The 19,551-nt window shown below is 39.4% G+C and overlaps 2 protein-coding genes across 3 annotated transcripts; both read left to right on the top strand.

The window, feature by feature from the left end:
* The first annotated feature begins 4,148 nt into the window (after nucleotides 1-4,148).
* Nucleotides 4,149-11,253, top strand: eif3ba (eukaryotic translation initiation factor 3, subunit Ba). The gene is made up of 19 exons (XM_027000196.3): nucleotides 4,149-4,380; nucleotides 5,311-5,503; nucleotides 5,594-5,713; nucleotides 5,816-5,873; nucleotides 6,566-6,694; nucleotides 6,806-6,963; nucleotides 7,639-7,770; nucleotides 7,882-7,948; nucleotides 8,132-8,178; nucleotides 8,339-8,549; nucleotides 8,651-8,723; nucleotides 8,802-8,924; nucleotides 9,052-9,130; nucleotides 9,217-9,355; nucleotides 9,458-9,583; nucleotides 9,681-9,758; nucleotides 9,850-9,958; nucleotides 10,579-10,691; nucleotides 10,786-11,253. The coding sequence occupies exons 1-18, from the start codon at nucleotides 4,278-4,280 to the stop codon at nucleotides 10,677-10,679; spliced, it is 2,046 nt and encodes a 681-aa protein (XP_026855997.1). The 5' UTR covers nucleotides 4,149-4,277; the 3' UTR covers nucleotides 10,680-10,691; nucleotides 10,786-11,253.
* Nucleotides 11,254-12,301: 1,048 nt separating this feature from the next.
* On the top strand, nucleotides 12,302-17,805 carry chst12a (carbohydrate (chondroitin 4) sulfotransferase 12a). 2 transcript variants are annotated; one of them, XM_027008048.3, is made up of 3 exons: nucleotides 12,302-12,570; nucleotides 14,075-15,288; nucleotides 15,486-17,805. In XM_027008048.3, exons 2-3 carry the CDS (start codon nucleotides 14,107-14,109, stop codon nucleotides 15,504-15,506), a joined length of 1,203 nt encoding a protein of 400 aa, XP_026863849.3. In that variant the 5' UTR covers nucleotides 12,302-12,570; nucleotides 14,075-14,106; the 3' UTR covers nucleotides 15,507-17,805. The 2 variants fall into 2 exon arrangements, with proteins under 2 accessions (XP_026863849.3, XP_026863773.3); XM_027007972.3 differs by having other exon boundaries at nucleotides 12,303-12,570; nucleotides 14,075-17,805.
* Nucleotides 17,806-19,551: the final 1,746 nt, after the last annotated feature.

Here is a 19,551-nt window from a genome sequence, read left to right as displayed (position 1 = left end):
GAGAAATGTAGATGTCAAATAAGTAGCTCACAAACACAGTACTATTATTCCATGGACTGAAAGGATAACAAAAACTACTCAATCATAATTCCTTTAAAAATATTATACTAAAATGTCTCACTACAAACTAAGAATTACACATTTAAACCAGAAATATAATTTCAGTCTACAGTTTCAGAAGGGTATTAGGCTTAACATCTGTGTTTGTTTTTATTAAGTATCACCAATGGCTATCACTGGTGATATCTACTTACACTCTTTAGCATTTTATGATACTGTACTGTTTCTGAGTGACTTTAAAGGTCATCCATATGTCTACACATTTTTCTAGTCTCTGTACAAATTGCAAACATTTCAGATTACCTGTTTTCCTGGTGTTCTGCATATAGGGAATGTATAAATACAATGTTAATAATGGTAATGTTGATTGGACTCTGACAGCCTGTACCAAAGTCCTACATCTGTATATTTTTAGACTTGATGGCATATAATGGTAGTGTCACTTCTGATTTTTATTGCTGTAAACTACAAAAATACGATAGAAATTATGCTCTTTTAAGATTATGCTCCAAGTGAGTTGAGTCCATGCAATTCCTCTGAACAACTCCAAGTACAAAGTTCAAACAGAAGAAAACAAACAAAGGCTATATAAGAACTAAGTGGCACAGGAAAACCCCCAACCCCACCCCAAAGTGGACCTTACATTCAGCAAGTGTCATTTTAACTAGAGCACTAAGATGTATTCTTAAAAAAACTCCTGTGTCGATGTTACCAACACAGATTGAAATTTTAAATGTATATAAAAAATGTGTGCAGCAACCCAATAAAAACTTTAAAAAGAAAAGCCACTTGGTAGCTGTGTTCCTAGGAATCACGTTATTTTGTTTATTTGGATCAGTGTCTTTTGGCTTTTACGTTTTTGTTTGTTTGGGGTGTTTTTTGGCCACGAAGACATGGCAACCCTTCCCCTTTATGTAGACCCTCATTTAGGTGCTCTTGAAATTCAGCAGTGGCTTTAATCTCTATTTCCTTCATCCATGATGTCTACATTTGATGTAACTATGGATACTAAATACTCCTTGTAACCCTGCAGGTAGAGGAAGAAAATGTCATAGGACACAACTGCTGCTTTCTTCAGGCAGAGCCTAGACTGTTTCAACAAATTTAAACTCATGACTCTTATTATCCCTGCATGTCCTCTAGGCTGCCGTTCCTTTTACTTTATAGTGAACTCTGAAATTTAGTTAGAGAATTACAATCGTGTGAGCTGCAGCTGCCAGGGAATGTCCACCAAATTGCTAAACCACTCATTAAGCTGACGAGAAGAAGAAGAAGAAGAAGAAGAAGAAGAAGAAGAAGAAGAAGAATCACAACAACAACGCTGTAGCGTGCTATTGTAGGGGGAGGTGGGGGATAGCTAGGTAGAGTGGAGACATCAGTCTGGAATGTATCTCATATGTTATCAGTGGAACTATTTGGAAATAAAGCTCTGTCATAAGCGTGAGAAACAGCAACTGAACCGTTTCTTGAGCAAAGGTGCCATCTGGTGAAGAAGCAGGAAAACCGCACTGAAACGCTCACTTAATTTTTTGTTCACACCGTAATCATTGGCCTAAATACGGCAAAAGGTTTGAAGCTGTGTTAGGTTTACTAACCTATGCTGCAATATGACCAGTTAAAGAATTGTAACATTGTCAGTCTGCCACCTCTCGTTCACAAAGCGGGATTTCTACTATCCAATAGGGTATGAGTTGAAAGAAGCCTCCATTTTGAACCTAATATATCTGTCTTAACTGAGAAATCCGGCTTTGTGCACCTCTGAGGGATATTCCAGAAAGCCAGTTTAACAAACCTTCAACTTAACCTTGAACTCTAAGTTGAACTAACTCAATCCGATATACAGAGTTACTGGTTCCAATAGCATTACAGGGATCGAAATCAGTCAGCCCCGACCCCGAGTAGACTGAATTTATCTCAAGCGCGTTCACGGTTAACTTCGAAAGCCATCGCTGATAACAGGATTCCACATGTAAAAACTTAAAAAAAAAACCTTGAGAGCTTTTTATTGCGCTCTGTCGGAACTTTAACATTCACGTTACGTACGCAGACCTACTTTACAAGGTAATATACTTTAAAAGGTAACAGCCAACGTTAGCAAAGGAACGACAGTCAGTAGGAAGTCATAAAACATCAGAATTATATATCCTAAAGCCCATTTAATAATTCAGTACGTATCAGCTATTTTCTGCTTTTTAAATCTGAGTTAGCGTTAATTGCGATGATTTTCTGTTTTAATGTAGCCTGTGTATTCCAAGGGTAAACTACGTTGACAGCACAGAAAATGTATAGTAATTGTTTTCAAGCATAATTGAATAGATTATAGATGACAGTAAGAAGGCTAATTCCACAAATTTTGCAAATGATTGGTGTCTATGAGGAGCAGGAAGGAAACTATAATTTCATATAGTTTCATCTTTTTAGGTCCTCTCAGAGTTTACTCATTGTATTTAAAGACAACTTTAGTCACGTTAAAGTGAAATGAGTCACTGACTTCCTGACTGCTTAGAACAATGTGTTATCTGCGTGTCTTCCTCTGAAAAACATAACCCAAATCCTTATTAAATATCTAACAGTGGACTACATCGGTGTATAAAATTGTCCAAAAAAGCATCCCTGGGAAGGTTTGAGCATTGTTTTTTAATTGAAGAATCTCAGAGTACCCCAACACTTTTGGTTCTAAATAGTTCTTTTAAAATTGCACATTCTTTTCAACAAGGAATATGAATAACATAACTCCTCAACATTTTCCATATAATTTCAATGTAATAGTCGCTTTGTATCTAAACCTAGGAAGGTCATTAATGAGTATTATCTCTCAATTAAGCATCAAGTTAAATATTTGCCACTGTTTATAACTTTTAAATGTCTCTTCATCAAGCTACAGGCATTTTTGGTTACTTGTAGAGTTAAAGCACTGGTAATCTCATTCAGAAACTACTATCTTCACATTTTCAAGGCACTGGTGATAATGTCATGTCTGCACTGCATGTAGATTTAAATCTTAGAATGTGAGAATTATGCAGAGCCCCCTACTTGCAAGGTTTCTTGTGTTTTCAACATTTTGTGTTGTGTATTCAGTTTATTAGATTACACAGGCATTCTGGAGAGCAAAAACCTAGAGCTAAGCAGCTAGCAGAAAGGCCATATGTGTTTAATATATAGAATACAAAACAGTGTTAAACTGGACTGCACATGTTTTTTTTTTAAGTTTATTTAATATGATTAAAATTATATGGAAATCTTGTATTCTACAGATTTATGCCTAGGAAAACGTCTGTGTAAGCTTTAATAGACCAACAAACGACGTCAAAAGGACATGCCCTGCGCTAATCTATGTTTATTGCCCTCTGTTAAAGAAAGTTTAATGTAGTAAAAAAATTCAGTAAAAATAATCACAATACCGGTGCACACAACTTGTAGTTAAACCTAGGGCGAAACCACGGTTCTGTATCATGTGAAATGCGATGGTGAAGAAGAACATTCAAAAAACTAATTGTTTAATCATGCAGTCATATTTTCTATTAACATAGTCTAATCACGCTTTATAATATGATATAATTGCTCACTGTAATAAACCATTTGAGTCACAACATTAAATCGTTTCTAACATGTTCTGACATTTAATTTGAGCACACGGTGGGTCAGCGTCACCGCGTTAGTTGCCGTAGCAACTAACTTGCACAGCCTATTCTGAGCCCGTTTTTGAACGGAAAACGCTGAGTTTCCACGAACTCCGAGTTAACAGATACCAATTAGTGGCTAAACCCGCTTTCTGAAATACTCCCAGATCTTCAAATCCCATCTTACTCAGATTATTGTGCACGCACTTGATATAGCAACAGACACGCGCATTCGCGCCGGAAGCTAGCCTTCACAGGGAAATACCAAGTTCCATAAAAGGGGTAGTACGGTTAGCTCAAGATTTTAACATGTATATTTTTTTTCTTCCAAGTAAATTATATGATTGAGTAATAAAGTATTCTCTAAATATGTTTAAAAGGCATATATTGTTTTTTTCAAATTTATTTGAGAAATGTGCTTTGATTGCTATTTATTGTTGGCCGCCTGAAATCGGATTTGTACACATGGCTTGTTCCTTTTCTTTTTGCCAGGTGGTTAGCGCCGGGTGTTCTGCACATGGTCCTGCAAGTAAAAATCTCTATATTACGACCATTACAGTTAACGGCAAATCGTTCGTTGTCCAAAACGACTTCTCGATGAGAGATACGGAAGAAATGGAGAATGAGGTTGAGTTTGATGAAGGCGAAGAGCCTTCATTCAGTGATCCGGAGGATTTCGTAGATGACATCAGTGATCAGGGTAGGCTGCTTTAGGAGACTGGCCGGCTTCATCAAGGCCTTACAACCATGAACCAGGACGATTTAAAAGCCCGTTTATACTACGCAACCAGCATGAGACTGCTAAATATTTTCGGTTGAACACTCATTTGGTCTGTTATAAAACTGCAGCTGCAATACTTTAGTAGCTAGCTAGCATAGCTAACGCGGTCATTATTTTATTCTGCTCGTTATCTAGGCCATAGTTAGGCCACAGAGGTAAGACTGGACTGTTTCTAGGTTAGCTAGATACGCTACCCCGCTGATTCTTTAGCAGCGCGTTACCTCAGCTGGCTAGCTAGTTAGGTTAAATAACGTACGCGCAGAGATTCCCTTCAAGTGTATATCGAATATTTATTTTAGAAACCCACTTTGGGCTAATCGGGTGTATAAATATCTAGCCCGCTACCCTAGCTGTCTTTGTTAACTAACTACGCATATTAGCAAGCGATGACAAAAGCTATCAGGCTAGCGCGACTAATTAGCTAGCAGCCTAGCTTAGCTAGTAGGCTAGCTAGCTAACGGTTAGGTAGAGGCTTGGATATCTAAGGCGTGCATATGGGACTCGTCAGTTGGTGAAGATGCCTATCCTATCTTGCAAGCCATTTAGTGGTAAAATGGCCAGAATGAGCAACAACTGACTCAACTCAAACTTTTTTTCTCTGTTACGTGATGAATACAGTTACTGAGCTTCTAACCTTCTAAAATGTTAATAATTTTTCTATTTCAATACAATTAATACCAGACAATAAATTAAAAGCAGGGCACTTGCAGACTGCATCAGTGTGTGCTTTAATGTATCAGCTGCTTTGTGATATTTGTTGGACTGTTTATTCTTTCTGCCATACATCCCTGTCTCATTGAAAATCAGAATTTTTTCTTAACATTTGTGAATTATTTTTGCAACCTGCAGAACTTTTGGGAGATGTTCTCAGAGAGAAACCTCAAGAAGCTGATGGAATTGACTCTGTCATTGTCGTTGACAATGTCCCTCAAGTAGGACCAGATCGTCTGGAAAAACTAAAAAATGTTATCCACAAGATCTTCTCAAAATTTGGCAAAATAACCAATGAATTTTACCCAGAAGCCGATGGCAAGACCAAGGGGTAATTAAACTCGGGCATTTTTGAATGTTTTTTTTATATATTGAACGTCTACCTGAGTAGAGTATCTCATCCCTCCATGTCACTTTTTAGGTACATTTTTCTGGAGTATTCCATTCCAAGTCATGCACATGAAGCTGTAAAGAATGCTGATGGCTACAAGTTGGATAAGCAGCATACGTTTCGTGTCAACCTATTTACTGATTTTGACAAGTATGTTAAGATGAATACAGAATTTCCTACAGGGAATTTACTGCATTGTATTAAGGTTTTCACGTGGAAACACTGCATTGATTTTCCCCCTCTTTTTTACAGGTACATGACAATCAGTGATGAATGGGAACCTCCTGAGAAGCAGCCTTTTAAAGATTTTGTGAGTGTCTTTCAGCAAGAGAACGGACAGTACAGATAATCGATATTCTTTTCTCTTGCCTAGTGGATTGTTTACTTTAAATATTTGTTACAGAATATCTCAGTAGACCAGTATAAGGGCAGTGGGAGCTCAGTGGTTAAGGTACTTGACTTGTAATCAGAAGGTCCCTAGTTCAAACCCCACCACTGCCAAGTTGCCACTGTTGGGCCCCTGGGCAATGTTAAAGCTCGAACTTCATAGGTTTACATCCCTTTCTAGTGCTTAATTCTCTCAAACACACATGTGTCTGAGAATGTAAGGTTGAGCTTGCTCCTAACAATAATATTTGCACAGCCACTATACATGTAAAAAAACAAAAAACAGTAAACATGCTGTGAAGCATATTTTTTCTGTGTATTGTCACAAGCCACAGGTTAAACTGTGGTAGCCTATACTTATCCAGTTTACTTTCTGTGCCATGCCTTGTTGATATGACAATTACCATAGAAAAGCTGAATCAGCCTATAAATATTTGTCCCCTACAAGCATCAAAGACATCAGTTTTCACTGCATGTCTGCAAATGTGTGAATGTGAGCAAGTGCACAGCTGTTGTCAAATGTTTCTCAATACAGGTTCTCAGCTTAGAAGTTGACTGCCCCATGCATGTCATTATGCATGCTTTAAATCTGTGCTCTTTCTGCTGTCTGCTCAGGGAAATCTGCGCCACTGGTTGGAAGACCCTGACTGTCGGGATCAGTACAGTGTGATCTATGATTCTGGTGAAAAAACTGGCATATTTTCCAATGACGTCAAGGAACCTATTGAGGTGGAAGAGAGAGCGGTGAGGAGGGTTTTTTTTTTTTTTTTCCCTAACTTTTCTCTCCCTCTAAATGATACTGATGTGGTGTTCAGGGTCATATGTGTCTAATCTGTGTGCATGTGTGTCTCTCAGCGCTGGACAGAAACATATGTGCGATGGTCTCCTAAAGGCACTTACCTGGCCACGTTTCATCAGAGAGGCATCGCCCTGTGGGGCGGTGAGAAGTTCAAACAGATTCAGAGGTTCAGCCACCAAGGAGTTCAGCTTATTGACTTCTCACCCTGTGAGAGGTATGGAAAGTGCCACACATAGAGACCGATCAATCTTGGTATAGCTACACTGCTCCTGAAGTGAATGTTCTGCTTTAGAAGGGTTGTGATTTTATTTATTTATTTACGTGGATCCGTCAATTTTGTTTGCAGTCATATTTTCTATTAAATTGTCACTTAAGCTCATAAACAAATGTCATTAAATTCTGTTTACTTTTGTCACACAAAGGGCATATCATACAAATTGCAAAATAATTATTTTATTTTATTTTTTTTAATTTCTTTGTTGTGTGTAATTTACTTATTCAAAGGTAGAATGTGATCATGACTGGGTTTATCTGCCAGGGGCCAGCAAAGGGAAACTTGGCTACTTTTAAATTCATTTAGACGTTAAGGTCATGAACTTGTAGTTTATTGGCATAAGAAATAAAATTAATTCACTGCTTAATCTCATCTTCACCTCACATTCATACAATGTCTGTCTTTTCTGTTTGGGCAAAAAACAGCAAGAACCTGAATAAATTGGTGAACCCCCTTTTGGTTTCTGGGTAATGTACTGAATTAATATTTCAGTACAGTAACAAAATGAAAATGACATGCATGTGTATATATAAGGAAATAAATTTGACCTGTGTCTACCATTGCATTATATTAAACTTTGTTGTTCCAGTAATCCCCTACTCAAATATCTTGCAGGTATGTGGTTACCTTTAGCCCTCTCATGGATACGAAAGATGACCCACAGGCCATCATCATTTGGGATGTTTTGACTGGGCAGAAGAAGAGAGGCTTCCATTGTGAGAGCTCTGCCCATTGGCCAATCTTCAAGTAAGTATGGATAAGCAAGATTTGAGTGGAAGGCAAAACATGAGCAGTTCTAAATTATGCACTCAGTTATGATAACTTGGGCACTTTTAAAATTTTCCATTGAAATTTAAGGTGGAGTCCAGATGGCAAGTTCTTTGCTCGAATGACTCAAGACACTCTCAGCATCTATGAGACACCAGTAAGTTTTTAAGACAGTTGTAAGATATCATATATTCTTTAGAATTAAGCTGGCTTATTTACACATTGAATTTCATTTTACTGTTCACAAATGATTCAGTGTGTGACGACTGCATTTAATAGCAATGACAATAAATGGAATCTTAATCTTAGTAAATGCTGAGTAAATTATTTTTGCTTCTAGTCCATGGGTCTTTTGGATAAGAAGAGTTTGAAGATAAATGGAATTAAGTAAGTGCTGAATTTAAAAAATGATACCTTTTTAGCATGAGTGGTTTTGCAGTATAGCTAAAATGTGTTGTTTACACAACAGTGCAGTCAATGGCATACGTTTAAACAGAAATAAAGATGTCAATTATCAGTGCACACAAATTGTGTAATGTGTGCGCAGGGATTTCTCCTGGTCACCTGGTGACAACATCATTGCCTTCTGGGTTCCTGAGGATAAAGATATCCCAGCAAGGGTAACCCTCATGCAGCTCCCATCAAGGAATGAAATTCGAGTACGAAATTTGTTCAATGTGGTGGACTGCAAGCTTCACTGGCAGAAGAATGGGGATTATCTGTGTGTCAAGGTGGACAGGACCCCTAAAGGAACACAGGTATGAAATGCCCCGATGCCCCAGATAGTTTAAAATGTCAGCATGTTCCCTGAATTTTGGGTAAAGATCTATTTTTCCTTTCCACTTAACTTTTCTTTCAGGGAATTGTCACAAACTTTGAGATATTCAGAATGAGGGAGAAACAGGTTCCTGTGGATGTGGTGGAGATGAAAGGTAAGGAGAAATGCAGAACTTAATTTCTGATTCTTTTCCATCCCTGATCTGGTCTAATGCTTCATGTCTATGTTCCAGAGGGCATTATCGCCTTCGCCTGGGAACCCAATGGGAGCAGGTTTGCAGTGCTCCATGGGGAATCCCCCAGGATCAATGCATCTTTTTACCATGTGAAGAGCAATGGCAAAATTGATTTGATCAGTTGAGTATTTTTTGATATGTTTACACACTACTGCATTTTAATTTCCTTTAACTACACTCTATTTTTGTTAAAAGTGTTTAAGTACAGTAGAAAGCCTCACAATGTTGTTGTTGTTGTTGTTTTTAGAAATGTTTGACAAACAGCAAGCAAACAGCATCTTCTGGAGCCCTCAGGGCCAGTTCCTCGTTCTTGCTGGACTGAGGAGGTTTGTACTCTGAAAGAGTGCTTATTTATGGAAACGCATTTAGGTTTACCCTTTACTTTTCACCCATTTCTGTTTTGTGATGACAGCATGAATGGTGCACTGGCATTTGTGGACACCTCTGACTGCACTATGATGAACATTGCTGAGCATTACATGGCCTCAGATGTGGAGTGGGACCCTACTGGCAGATTTGTTGTGACCTCTGTCTCCTGGTGGAGCCACAAGGTCATTATTCATCTCCAATTATCGTGCATGACCTGTTAATGCCAAGAAAACCTAACTGCAGGTATGTGCCCTATTAGTAAATGCTGATGTTCGTTCATCCAGGTGGACAATGCCTACTGGCTGTGGACATTCCAGGGCCGCTTGCTACAGAAGAACAACAAAGACCGATTCTGCCAGCTCCTCTGGAGGCCCCGCCCCCCCTCACTCCTGTCCCAGGAGCAGATAAAGGTGATGAAGGAATGCATGCAGATTGGCTCTGGAGCTCCAACATCTAGAACTCCAAACAGACAAGCACTCAGCTCTGCTCTTTCTCTAATCTCCCCAGGCCATCAAGAAGGACCTGAAGAAGTACTCCAAGATCTTTGAGCAGAAAGATCGACTCAGCCAGTCCAAGGCTTCGAAGGTCAGGTTTAGTTCCTATTCTTTTTGGAGGATGGGGGTTAACGTGGTTATTTGGAATCTGCATATTCACTTCAGATTGCCATGTATTGCAGGAACTGGTCGACAAGAGACGCACAATGATGGAGGAGTATCGCAAGTACCGTGAGAGTGCCATGAAGATGTATCAGGAGCAGAGACCTCTCCGCCTTGAACTCAGAGGAGGTATGTCCTAACCATAGGTGTATCCTAAAACTTTTTCTCATCATCTAGCACAAGCAAGGTTCCAAGCAAATAAGTGAAGGGAATTTAATGGGGCTATACTTTACACATGATTTAAATATAACCTGATGTCTAGGCCAACAGGAATTCTTTTCTGTGAGCCAAACCAACCCATAACATTGATTTATGCAGAACATTCTGAACTTATTTATAACCGACTGTTGTCATTTGGGATATGAATAGTATTTCCTTTCTGTTTCTTTTTACTGTATGAAAACTGCACAGCTCTTGCATGTATTTATGGTCATCATTTATGTGTCTGCAAATGCTGATGCATTGAACAAGAGTTAACTAATGTGTGCTGGCTCCCACCATTTGCCACCTTCCTTACTGACACCATTGTTGGGAGGTGATATTTCTCAGTAGGTGGGGGAAATGAGGTAAAGTGGGACAGCATTGGTCCTTGGGACATGGTACATCTGTCTTGGGTGCAATGTGGAGGCAAAGCATGTTCTTCAGATATGAGAAGAATCTGTAGAGTTTTGGGTGTTAAAAGGTGAAATTGGGTCACATTGGCCTATAACCTGTCTGGTATAGAGTCATGTGGGTATACATTTTGATAGGTGTGGACACTGACGATCTGGACAGCAATGTAGATGACTGGGAAGAGGAGACCATTGAGTTTTTCATCAATGAAGAAATCATTCCAATCGGAGATCTGTAGTCGCAATAGCAGGTAGTGAATTTTCACTGTCTTAGAGCTGAGACCTTTGCTGTGTCATCTCAGTACTGATAATGAATTTCTTTCTTCTGTTTGTCCCTTTTCTCAGAACTGCTTTATCAAGGAGTGTGGTTGCATTTTGTTGGAGAACAAATTGGGCATCTCCAGCATATTCCTTGTTACCATCCAGCCAAGTGCCTTTTAATACTGGTTGCTGTGGAGGGAGAATTTTGGTGCCACTGTTGGCCGTTGTTGCTTTCGTCTCCTTACCCAGCTCTGGGAACCACCCCCGGTCACCCAGCCACCATACCCCCGGCCAGCACTCAACAGCTCTACCCTCTGGCTCTTTCCTTTTTAGTTGAACATTTACCTCGGCCAAAAGCTCTTACCATGACACAGCAGGCTACATATTGGTTTCACATCTCAGCATGGAAGGACGACACTTCCTGCCCAGTGGCTTTTTTCCGTAAGGTTAACACGTACTCTAACGTGCACTACAGTGGGCTATATCCTCCTCCATTCAGATTACCTGATATTAAATGCACAGCAAGGTAATAAAGTAAAAAAACAAATTTAACTCTGGTGGGTGTTTTTCACTTTCTTAACTGAATTTTATTTTTTGGAATGTTTGTGTAACCAATGAGTTGAGTGGTCATGTCAAGCTCTTGGATGTTTTGCTTGATCCATGGCAGGGTTCATAAATACCTTGCTCTTTTGAAGCATGGTTAAGTTCTTTCTTTTAATACCATGGACATGAGCCTTTCTGTGATCCAAATGTATGCCACGTTTAACGTTGTTCAATGTCTTCTTTCACACCATTGCTTCAGAGTAGAGATTTTGATTTCACCTCACTGAAGTGATAGACTAAAATGGAATTAAGTGGTTGCTCTTGCATTTGCCTCATGGCAGTTAATTTAATTAAAATTAGCATGTTATTCTATCTTGTAAAGACTTCAATTAATGCATATAAAAGCAGCATGATTTGGTGCAATGCTGTAGCTATAATCAATGATTGTTCTATTTTCAGTAGCTCACCTGGGATAGGGGTGTATTCTTAAACACACCTGCTCACCAGGACCAGAATTGGACACTCATTTACCTGACACTTTTATCCAAAGCAGCTTACAAGTATGACTGAGTACAACTTGAGAGATTGAGGCTTAAGGGTCTTGCTCAGGGACCCAATGGTAGCAATCTGGTAGTGGTGGGGCATGAACCAGCAACCTTCCAATTACAAGTCAAGTACCTTAACCACTGAGCTACCACGGACTCCTGCTTTAGACCCTTTTTCACGAAAGCTCGTTTCAGACAACCAATATTTATATAAAACATGGGGACAATATGTTGGTACTAGTTTATAATTTTAGTTTACACAGTAAATTACAAAACGAAGTACACCACCACGGATACTGCCCTGTACAAAAATGATACGCATACAGTACCGCTTCTATAATTGCTCTTTGGTTATGTTCCCGTCATTTAAACCATAAACCTTTTGATCAAAAAGCTAAATTCTGTCGCTAAAATGGTTTGAGGGATTGTTTTTGAATATTTAGGCTATTCGCTGTAGACAGCTAATGAATACAGCGGCTACAGAAATCTCGCGATATCATATTTTCTCGACCGCTTGTGCCTTTGGTTGGGTGTCAAACCGCGGTCGTACATCCTTTTTTTTTAGCTGAGGCTGTCTGGGTGGAGAAAATAATTCATAAGGCGAGGTGAGCCTTTCCTCAGCCATATTTAAATATGTTATTTATTCTAATGTACATACCATACAACTTGAATAGTAAAAGGAGCTATTTGTGCTTGACGTGAAATTCAAAAGCGCAGCGGACATCGCAACTTGCCTTGTGTTGGAGTGACTTCCAGCGAGGAAAAAGTGCTTCTGAAACGTGTGAGTAATGTTACTTGATAAATATAATTTAGGTTCATATGTTCGTTATTAAATAAAGACGACATCGCTGTGTTGTAGACCGGTAATCACTATTCAAGTGTCGAAAATGTTTAAGGTTAATGTTAGTTTTCGCGAATAAGCTCGAACCTCGCTAAGTCCCTCTGTAAGAGACTGTGTCAAAGAGCTACATTGTATTCGGTAGAATTATTGGGTAGCCTTGCACATGAAGTATAACACCGTGCACTGATGGTTGTCGTGATCATCCCTAATTTTCTAATGTTAGTTTAATGTTGAATATGCGTCTTAGGGATAGACTGGCTAGCTGTAGGCTATGACCAAAATTCATTTTGCGGAAAATAATAGCGCAAATGCCCAGAGTGATGCTGGTCAGACCGTCAACATCACAATAGCCCTTCGGTCAGGTTTCTATAAATCTGTGATCTTATGTATTATCTCTCCGTCGTGGTTTTAGCATATCTTTAGTGTAGACTGTCATATTATAATCGGTGAGATGTGACCCAATAAACTTGATATATTTAGGCTTCTAGATCACTGTTGTTGCGTACTGTCTATTTGTAGGCATTAGCTAGTTAATTTATAGAATACTGTGTGATCTGTTTCCTGTTTGTCCGGCTTTACAGGTATATACAAAACCAAAAAACGTATAAGCGTAAAAACAAAAATTCTAAGCGTGTCTATAGCGGTAAACGTTTCCCTTTTCATTTAAGCAAGTAGCACTGTTCACTCCCGCCGAAACTACTCATGGTGTTACCAGTAAAGTATCTAAAATGTTGCATCTATTTTAAATAGGATCTTATTTGATGTCTGTTTGATGGTGCTTAGATACATAGCTTCACTCCTATAGTTGGGCTAGCATAAGGGTAAGTTCCATGGAGGTGACAAAGTACTGCTATATAAGGGTGTCTGCTAAATTCTGTAAATTTTAAGTATAGTAGTATGTACACAAACAGTGAAGATCATGCTATGTAGTAATTTTAAAGCATGAAGCACATGCTACAGCAGTTATTCTGCTAGTCTAATCTTAACAAAAAGGAACACAGTTCAGTTTGCCTTACAGTTACGGATTTGCACTACGTCACTTTCTTGCTCTCTTCTGATGAAATGCATTGAACAAGTAAACGGTAATTTCGTCACTCTTGAAGTCCTTCGAGAAGTGGAAGTTCTTAGCATTAGATGTTGTTCAAGTATCACCACCATACCATAACCTGCCATGAATGCATTCACAGTCACAGTTGTTAAATCAGGTTTCTCTCAGATGCCTGTGACTTTGTCTGTTTGACTTGAAATCTTTCCTTGTCTGTTATGACTTGTGTAAGTACTGTGGCCTACGTAGTTAAATATAAGTTTTCATCACCTTAGGCTCTCATCCAATTTGTATATGCAACATTCATGCTTGTATTTAAATTGAACATTATTTAAATGAAAACACAGTTAATATTAAATGAACCCCCATGTCTCTCTCTGTGTCTTTCTCCATATACAGTTCACTGATGGTGATATGGAACGTATGTGAGAATGGACCCCCCCCTTTACAAATCAGACAAAATGGGCAAGTCAAGGCTGTTTCGCATCTTTTTAATCCTGGGCTCTGTTTTCATGATCCTACTGATAATCATCTATTGGGATGATGTTGGTGCCACTAATTTTTACCTGCACACAACCATCTCTGGACCCCATTCCTCCCACCTCCCTCTGGAGGGTCATGCCAATCCAAAGTGGAAACCAGACAAAGACAAAGAAGGATCATTCCTGTCTGACATTGATGCATTCGTGAATCAGTTCTTGGAGGGCACGGCTGACCCAACAGAGCAGGTGAGGGGCGGGACCCCACCTGGAGACACCCGCAACCAGTCCTCGGAAAAACCTGAGGAGAGGTTTGTCCCCCAACGTGAGTGGAAGATCCACCTGACTCCGATAGCGGCAGAGAAGAAGCAGAGGCAGGAGAGCAGAAAGCAGCTTATTCATGACATGTGCAGGAGTAACAGCAGCCTGGACTTCCCTGGGAAGAACCGGACATTCGATGACATCCCTAACAAGGAGCTTGACCACCTGATTGTGGATGACAGACACGGCATCATATATTGTTATGTGCCCAAGGTGGCATGCACTAACTGGAAGCGCATTCTGATTGTGCTGAGCGAGAGCTTGCTGGTGGACGGGGCACCGTACCAGGACCCGATGGACATCCCCCAGCAGATTGTCCACAATGGCAGTGTGCACTTCACCTTCAACAAATTCTGGAAGCGCTATGGCAAGTTCTCACGTCACCTGATGAAGATCAAGTTGAAGAAGTACACCAAGTTCCTGTTTGTCCGTGACCCCTTTGTAAGGCTTATATCGGCCTACCGCAACAAGTTTGAGCAGGAGAACGAAGACTTCTACAAGCGGTTTGCTGTTGTCATGCTAAAACGATATGGCAACTATTCCAAGCCGCCGGCCTCGGCAGTGGAAGCTTTTGCTGCTGGGGTTCGTCCAGTCTTTTTAAACTTCATCCAGTATTTGTTGGATGCTAACACTGAGAAGGAAATGCCCTTTAATGAGCACTGGAGACAGGTCTACCGCCTGTGCCACCCTTGCCAAATCAATTATGACTTTGTAGGAAAGCTGGAGACGTTGGACGAGGATGCTGAGCATTTGTTACGGATCCTCCGTGTGGACAATGTCGTGGAGTTCCCAGGGGGCAATCATAACAGGACGGTCAGTAGTTGGGAGGAGAATTGGTTTGCTAACATCCCATACAAATCACGGAGAGAACTGTACAAGCTTTATGAAGCTGACTTCAGACTGTTTGGATATTCTAAACCCAGTATACTTTTACATGAGTAAAAAAACATTTGTTTCTGTTCAACATTTTTTTGTGGTTTATCGAGGATAAATTCTTTTGGTTCTTACAGGGAATCTGTAGGATGCGCTGATCGCCCTCCATCTGTCTTCTTATCACGCAGGCAGTGGAGCAGATTTGGGCACCATTGTGAACACTGTACAAGCACCAAGGGGACAAAATTAAAATTACATACATAGAAATCACATACATAGAGAAGTACATCCATAGTTGTTTTTTTTCTCCTCTTCCAAAAATGTTTCCTGTTAGCATGCAATACTATATAATGCTATGGGTTGAAGTAATCATAGATAATCACAGCCAGTAGTAACAATGTCTTGCTTTTAATTTTTGTAAAGTATTAAATTTTATTGTAATTACTTTTTGCAGATTTAATTCTAGTTCATACTTACTGTTAAAATAATTATGCAGATCTTCTAGATATACTGCACTTTTAGAGCAGTGCACATAGAATATTTAGGATATTTTTGTATTTTTTTTGCTATTAAATGTGAAATATAGAGGCGCTACGATAGCTACTATTTTGGAAGAGCAAACTTTGTATGGCTTCCTGTTACATTGCAGAAGGATTCCCTGCACTCCTGTAGCAGTCAATTAGCTTTTTACTTTTTACATCTAATTTTTCTTTGCACTGGTCAAGTGTAATTTATATGGAGACATTACCACATTTTTTGTTTGTTCACTCACCTCAGGATGCAAATGTTAACATACTTTTGAGACCTTGTTTAAAACATATCTGTTTCAAAAGGATTTTCAGATATTTACTCAAAAATGCTGATGAGCATTCCATTCTAGATATTTCTGTCTCTTACATGTAGTGAACAAATGTTACTTTAGACCTGCTGTTTCTTGTTTTTTTTTGTGTGTTCATCAATATCAAAAGGACGTGGCTTTAAAGTGTTTGGTGTACAGGCTGTCAGACTGCAGCTCGTGTTCAACTGTGGCATATTTTGTTTCATTCTTTAAAAAAAAAAAATCCTTTTCCACTTTGTTTGAGCATCTGTTTTCCTGGCAGGGCACTGCTGCGGGAGCTCTTCATAGATGCTAGTGTGTGTGCCTTGTGGCCTGTATTTATAAATATGCATTTCTTGAAAGATCTGTTGTGGGCAAAGTTAAACTTGTTTTTTGCTCTGGTGGACATTCCATTTATAAACAATGAGTTGTGGTTTGCATTCTCTTTAACAACTGAGTAGTGTGTGAGTGAGTCTGATTAGAAGGCAGACATTTGAGGACAAAGGTTAAAGCACAAACACCTGTCCGACCTCGTAAACATCTACCAATTTGAGTATCTGCATGTTTTATGTAGCATCAACTATGTTTGAACTTGGGCATATGCAAATGTGAGGTTATTTCTTTTGGAAAAGAATTTCAGTTGTCATCAGGGTGTTTTTGCATGCTACATTTTGCACATCAAGTCCTTTCATAGTGTACATTTCCACGTGCTTATGAGAAACAGGAGTGCGTGTATTTTTGCTCCCGGCTGTGGTGGCACATGGGAAGCTGGAGTGCCTAACCCAAACAGTCCCAGATGGCCCCAGGTGGCCCCAGACAACATTGTGATGATCAGCTGGTCTGGGAGGCACCATACTGGTTGACCATGTGCCAGCAGTGCCTTTGGCAGAGAGGAGGATGAAGCGTTTACACATACTTAAAAAAAGTACAGGTATTTTTGCTAAGTGGGTCTAATTTTGATCCTTTTAGAAGATACAGTAACATCATTAAATGATAGGAAAGTTAATTTAATAGGGTGTATGTGTTGTGTAAGCTTAGGATTTTTTTGTGGCTAGAAATCAGTAGTTAGCTGTTTTTCACATTTTTATTACTTATTTGTATAGTATGCATTGTTTGTGTAAAATATTGCCCAGTGCTTTTGTATACGTGCCACAGTATGCATTGAAAGATGATGAATTACAGATACATGTTCTTTTAGTGACTGCTGTGAGTTTTAAAAATATATATAATTTATCCTGAGATGTTTAGCAGACATAATGGATTTATGTTTGCATGGGAAACCAAGTTTTAAGGGAAATTGCTGTTTGTATTTTAAAAAAGGGGTGTGCTTCTGAGCATTGTCAGATTGTAACTAAACTAAAACATTCTCTAAGACTTATCTTGATTACAGTTTTACATTTGGTTGTGTTTTTTTCCTTTATATTTATTACAGTTTAATAAATGAAACTCTGTTAGGCAATCTTAAGAGGATAAATAAAGCTCAGTGCATGGTACAAATCCTGACTTTATCTCATTAACTGAGTTGGGAAAAGTTTAAGACACAGATTTAAAATGAATCAGATCAAATATTTTCCTCACTTATATTGATTGCTTTTACATGGGTAAATATATAACATCTTCAAATAAAGGCTAGCTTTAAACTCTCTGGTTTTCATTCTGACCTTTTAACAAATGACTAGGCAGTATATGAAGATTTTAATGTCTATTTCAGAAAGGTGGTGGATACCAGACCATTATTTTGCAGCAATGAGTGAGTCACTGGTTCCATTATTTATATCTGTATAATGTTGTGGTGATGTATTTCATAATAACCCCACTAGATGGCAGCGAAGCATATTGCCCAGAAATCCAGCAAAGGCTATTTGCCACTAAGTCTGTTTTCGTATTAGTCTTCAGCTGCACTAAAGCAGGTGCTACCATAGGTCTTATTAAGTCAGATTGCTTTGAAATGTTCTCTCAGCCTTTGCATGCAAAATATGGAGTAGATGAACACTCAGCTGGTTCAGAAATAAGACATGCTGTGTACTGCATCTGAAGTGCATAGACATAAATGAAGTCTTGACTTTTTGGCTAAATTATAATGCTTAGTAGAGCACTCACCTGTGACCAGCAAACTGTCACACTGTTTACCTAATGATAGTCTCAACTATGAAAACGTGACTTTTAAGACTTGTCACTGTTGGTGTGGTTTTCTCAGACAGATTAAACTAGGTTCTGAGCATTCTCTATTGGAACATTTAGCTTCTGTTTCCAGTGAAGCCATAAGAACCTTCTTCTGGTTTCTGGCCATCTTAATCTGTCTGTAGGAGGTTTTCCTTCATGTTCTCCTAGATGAAGAAGCTGTCGTGTAGACCTGCTTGCCCAGACAGCCTCTGAGCTTGACATGTTTTGGCTGGATGAAAGGTCAATGTAGGAAGCGTCCTGGTGGGAGGCTGGCAGAGACAGACATGGCCTCTGTGCAGCCCCAGCATGCAGTTCAGTGCCTGTACTCAGTTCCCAGCCTACCCACGTGGCTGGTGCTCATTTACCTAACCATAGGTGAAGGGTCAGACATAGCCTTGGCAAGATGCTTCCATGCCACAGTACACAGTCAAGGAGAGCACAAAGACTTTCTTTAGGTGTCTATATTTAAATGAACAACAACAAAAAAAGGTGGGCGCGGGGGTGTTAAGACAACCCGACACTGCAGCCCAGATTATTCTCCATGCAATCATAAATCAGTGAAAACTATGGGTCCAATTGGAAATGTTTCCTTGTTTGGCTATATGAGCCAGTTTGAAATGAACATTCGGGGCTGATTTAGCGTTCTCGTGTCAGTCCAGACTCAGAAAACTGGGACGGATGCTTTTCGTCCAGGAATCCATGCCTGTTTTCAGGAACCATGGAGTGTTTGAAACTTCCATGATGTTTGATCTCTGCTTGTTTTAACAGAGCCTCTTTATCATTCAAGACTTAAGATAAATGTTTTATTAGTTTTGCATAGGCTGCACAATAGACTTGCCACACACTGCCCATTTCTTTTGCTGTGAACTGAAGGGAAGATATAATTTTCAAATCTTCTTATCATGCACAGACAGCAGCAAGATGTAAGCACTGAGGATAATGGGAGAAAGAGAAAGCACACATTGCCAATGGCATTTGAATCAGACTTTAGGGAAGGGTTCAGGTCCACAGGCTGTATTAAGGTCATTATCGCTTACTTCATAACAAATATATGCCTAAACATACATGAATTCTGTGCTTGTCAAAAATGTCCGTATTTCCCTTTTTAAACATGCCAACACTTGCTTTACTTTGGGGTGTGGAAGCATTGCTTTGGCAGTGGGCCAAGGCAGCTAGTTACACTATATAAATGCAATTTGGTTTAACAGGGGACTGACAAATGC

Source organism: Electrophorus electricus, chromosome 2 (assembly GCF_041902795.1).
Source record: "Electrophorus electricus isolate QZ-2024a chromosome 2, ASM4190279v1, whole genome shotgun sequence".
In the NCBI taxonomy this organism is placed as follows: Eukaryota; Metazoa; Chordata; class Actinopteri; order Gymnotiformes; family Gymnotidae; genus Electrophorus; species Electrophorus electricus.
Note: the sequence above shows the minus strand (reverse complement) of the source record. Positions and strands in the feature narration are given on the sequence as shown.